Below are 4,681 nucleotides of genomic sequence, written 5' to 3' on the forward strand. Positions count from 1 at the left end.
AATAATTTTTATAAAAAAAATCAAACGTAAAAGCTAATTTTTTTTTTCCGTCTCTTTTTTATTCTAGATTTTGTCAAACAAAAAGTTTTCCAAGAAATTCAGGATCCAACAAAAATCATAGTGGAAAATGATTAGAGGAAGTTTGACCTCGTCAAGTTCGGGGGCAGGCGTAGCATTAAAGGCAATTTCACATGACGTGGCCCAATCATGGTTCGAGATTGGGCAAGCTTTCTTCGCTAGATAGTGTGAGAATGATATGAGTGCAGAAAATACAATTCGAGACGGTGGTGCGGCTGTGGGATTCGGAAGGCTTCATATTTGACTTTTCGCCAAATGTTTGTTTAAGCTCGTGGAGGTTGATGACCAATCCAAACTTAAGATTACCAAAATGCCCCCAACCATAACAAGTGCACACCTAGTACTCACCTAAGGGCGTTGTCGTCAGAACAGAAAGGTTCATCAATTTCATGGGAAACAAAAAACAGCTTCTTGAATTTATTGTAGAATGACTGTGGACAATGAGTTGTCAAGTAGAGACTTGTTCTTCTCTTTGTTTTGGTGATCTTCTTTTATGTTATTTTATTTCAATTAAAGGTGTAGCTTGCACATGAGAATATCCAGATTGTCTGCAACCACGATATTGCTTGACGCCATGGATATCAGGACCAACTCGAGATTCCTGCTTGTTCTCTTCGTCTGCCTGTTTTTGAAGACCAATCTCTCTTTTGGAGCTGATATCATCTCTGGAAACCAATCCCTCTCTGGTAACCAAACTATTGTCTCTAAAGGTGGGGTCTTTACTCTGGGATTCTTTGATCCAGGTAATACTAATAAATACTATATAGGCATGTGGTACGAGAAAATTAAGACCAACCAGACTATAGTTTGGGTGGCAAATAGAGAGAAGCCAGTTTCAGATAGATTTTCTTCAGAGCTGAAAATCTCAGATGGTAATTTAGTTCTTTTCAATGAGTCCAAACTTCCAATTTGGTCCACAAATGTGAGCTCCACTAGCTCCTCCCCTGTACAAGCAGTGCTTGGGGATAATGGAAATCTGGTGTTAAGTGGTGGTTCCAATTTTTCAAATCCTTTATGGCAAAGTTTTGATAATCCTGCTCATACCTGGCTTCCTGGTAGTAAAATTGCGTACAACAAAATAACCAAAACCCACCAAGTTCTCACTTCATGGAAGAATTCCAAAGACCCTTCCCCTGGCCTTTTTACTCTTCAGCTAGACGAAACTAACAACTCGTATAGTATACTTTGGAATAGGTCTAGAGGATATTGGACTAGTGGAGCTTGGAACGGACATATTTTCAGCTTAGTCCCTGAGATGAGGCAAGATTATATCTACGATTTCCAATTTGTATCGAATCCAAATGAAAGCTACTTTACATATTCTGTTAAACCCACTTCCACACTCACATCTCGATTTGTAATGGATGTTTCTGGGCAGATTAAGCAACAAAATTTTTTGCCCAATAATGGATGGAATTTGTTTTGGTCTCAACCGAGACAACAATGTGAAGTTTATGCTTTCTGTGGGCCATATGGAAGCTGCAATGAGAAGTCTTTGCCTTTTTGTAATTGTTTAAAGGGATTTAAGCCCACTTCTGAGAGTGACTGGTATTTGGAGGAGTATTCTGGTGGGTGCTCTAGAGTAACCAAACTTGCATGTGGTAACAACAGCCTTCCTAATGGTGAGGAAGACAGATTTCTAGAGATGCCCAACATGTTATTACCTGAAAATAAAGAGTCTTTGCGAGTAGGGAGTTCTGATGAATGTAAATCAAGCTGCCTAAACAATTGCTCTTGCACAGCTTATGCCTATGACAACAATGACTGTTCAATTTGGATAGGAGTTTTCTTAAATCTGCAGCAATTATCGGCAGCAAGTGACAACAGTGGCACACTCTATGTTAGGTTAGCAGCTTCTGAGCTTCCTAATCCGAAGAAAGAAAAAGGAACTATCGTTGGTGCTGTGGTGGGCTCAGCTGTAGGAATATTGGTTGTTGTTGGTCTTATATTGTTCTTAATTTTCAGACGAAGAAATAGAACAGTTGGAAAAGGAAAACAAGTGGAGGGTTCATTGGTGGCGTTTGGCTACAGAGACATGCAAAATGCAACCAAGAACTTCTCGGATAAATTGGGAGGAGGAGGCTTTGGTTCGGTTTTTAAGGGGGTATTGGCAGACTCAACTGTAGTAGCAGTGAAGAAGCTTGAGAGTGTCAGTCAAGGAGAGAAGCAATTCCGAACAGAAGTCAGCACAATTGGAACAATCCAACATGTAAATCTAGTTCGATTGCGTGGGTTCTGCTCTGAGGGTACTAAAAGATTATTGGTGTATGACTACATGTCCAATGGCTCTTTAGATTCACTTCTTTTCAGTGGAAGTAATTCAAATGTTTTGATCTGGAAAACAAGGTACCAAATTGCACTGGGGATAGCTAGAGGGTTGGTTTATCTACATGAGAAATGCAGGGAATGCATCATACACTGTGACATCAAGCCAGAAAACATTCTTTTGGATGAAGAGTTATGTCCCAAAGTAGCAGACTTCGGATTAGCAAAACTCATTGGAAGGGACTTCAGCAGGGTCCTGACAACCATGAGAGGAACAAGAGGCTATCTTGCACCAGAATGGATTGCAGGAGTGGCAATAACATCAAAAGCAGATGTTTACAGCTATGGAATGATGCTTTTTGAGTTTGTGTCAGGGAGGAGAAACTCAGAGCCATCTGAAGATGGAAAAGTAAAATTCTTCCCAACTTGGGCTGCAAGAGTTATCACTGAAGAAGGTGATGTGCTTAGCCTGTTAGACCCGAGGCTGGAGCAGAATGCAGAGGTAGAAGAGCTTGACAGAGTTTGTAGAGTTGCGTGTTGGTGCATCCAAGATGATGAAGTTAATAGGCCATCAATGAGTCAGGTGGTTCAAATCCTTGAAGGAGTTATAGAAGTGAATTTGCCCCCAGTTCCAAGATCACTTCAAGTTTTTGGTGATGACCAGGAGAATGTAATTTTCTTTACGGAATCATCATCCACAAGCCAGAGTTCCAAGGTAAGGAGCACCACGTCAACTAGTTCCTCCCAGACCAAGAGCACTACCTCTTCAATAAGCTGAAGAACCTAAGCACAATCAAGATGAGGGCATCTTTTCCACTCTTTGATTCCATCTTATGCTCTGCTCTTTTTTTTTTCACCTCATCCATATCAGGATTTTGAAGCGAAGAAAACAAATTTAGCTCATGGTTGCTTTCTTTTGCTTAAATAATCTTGTGTACCTATTAAACACAGCTCTATAGTCATTGTTTACATTTAGTCCCCCACATGGTAGGATGAACTAAATATGATCCAAGATCTTGTAAAAATAGTTCCCCCATCCCATGCTGCATAACAATGGCTCTAAGAGTTGACGAGAGTTGTTTGTATGAATAGTTTTTGCTCAAATGTTTGTATAAATAGTTTTATTATATATAATGTTCCTCACTTTATGGTAGGAGAGTTTCAGAATCTATGCATGTGCACCATATATACTATGCTGCCCAATTCTGAAAGTTAACGCTAAACCATGTTAATGTAAGCGTATCAGCTTTAGGTTCATAAAAAGTTTTTCTTCAACTAATCATTCTTTAGAAAGGAAATGAGGTTATCTGCAATGTCTTGGGATGTCAATTTGTTCTCTGAATTTTGCCCCTAGTATATATTTACTCCTCGTCTTTGACATTCTTTAAATGCCCATCAAATTATAAAATTAGTTCCTTTTTACCCCCTTATTTTTTTGTTTGTTTGTCTATTATCAAATTTCACATACATGATATCAGGATCGAAATACTAACACAAAATAGCCGAAGCACCTACATAGACATGAACCAGAAAAACCATACACAATGCACAATGACCGTTTATGAAAATTGCAATGTAAAGGAAGAGAAGTACACAAATCCTTTTACTTGGTTCTGACCAATTAAGATGCTACATCCAAGGCAGGAAGATTTCTCCCTAGTCTTTCCACTATAATAACTTGAGAAAAATTATAGCCACTCCAAGAACATTCTCTCTCTAGAACAAAAGGAAATATGCTTTCCCACTCTCTAGATTCTCTCTGTTCTTGGCTCTCTACAACTTTGTTGAGTTTTATATGTTTCAGATAAAATGAGGAGCAGTCTTTACATATATAGGCAAGTAAAGCTATAAAAAAAAAAGAAGCTGATTAATTAACGGTAATAACAGAACTGTTATTAACCGTTCCGTAACAACTAAGTGAGGACTGAGGTGAAATCAAGACACAAACACCACACATGATGAAGTTATTAATTTATTTTAGCCCCTAACCACATATACTATTAGGAAACTATCATAAATTAATTATGCGAATATTTATTTAATTATGTTACAGTATATAATTAAATAAAATTAATTAAAAATTTAAATTTATTAAACTAATTATAATTTTATTAATCACATAAAAGTAAATAGTTTATCTTAAAAAATTAAATTAATAAATAATCTAAAAATTTGTAAATTCTTTAAGTTTTTTCTATTTTTTTTCTAATCTTATTTTCATCATTTATTTGCTCATAATTAACATATACATTTGTTTTGAAAAAAAAATATTATAACAAAATTTTATTTAGTTTTATTAATAAAAAATAAATAACACAAACCATAGCAAACTATATAA

The 4,681-nt window shown here is 36.9% G+C and overlaps 1 protein-coding gene across 1 annotated transcript; it reads left to right on the top strand.

The window, feature by feature from the left end:
• The first annotated feature begins 268 nt into the window (after window positions 1–268).
• Window positions 269–3,496, top strand: LOC133817657 (G-type lectin S-receptor-like serine/threonine-protein kinase At2g19130). The gene has a single exon (XM_062250238.1). It carries the CDS (start codon window positions 608–610, stop codon window positions 3,119–3,121), a length of 2,514 nt encoding a protein of 837 aa, XP_062106222.1. The 5' UTR covers window positions 269–607; the 3' UTR covers window positions 3,122–3,496.
• Window positions 3,497–4,681: the final 1,185 nt, after the last annotated feature.

This window comes from Humulus lupulus, chromosome 2 (assembly GCF_963169125.1).
Source record: "Humulus lupulus chromosome 2, drHumLupu1.1, whole genome shotgun sequence".
In the NCBI taxonomy this organism is placed as follows: domain Eukaryota; kingdom Viridiplantae; phylum Streptophyta; class Magnoliopsida; order Rosales; family Cannabaceae; genus Humulus; species Humulus lupulus.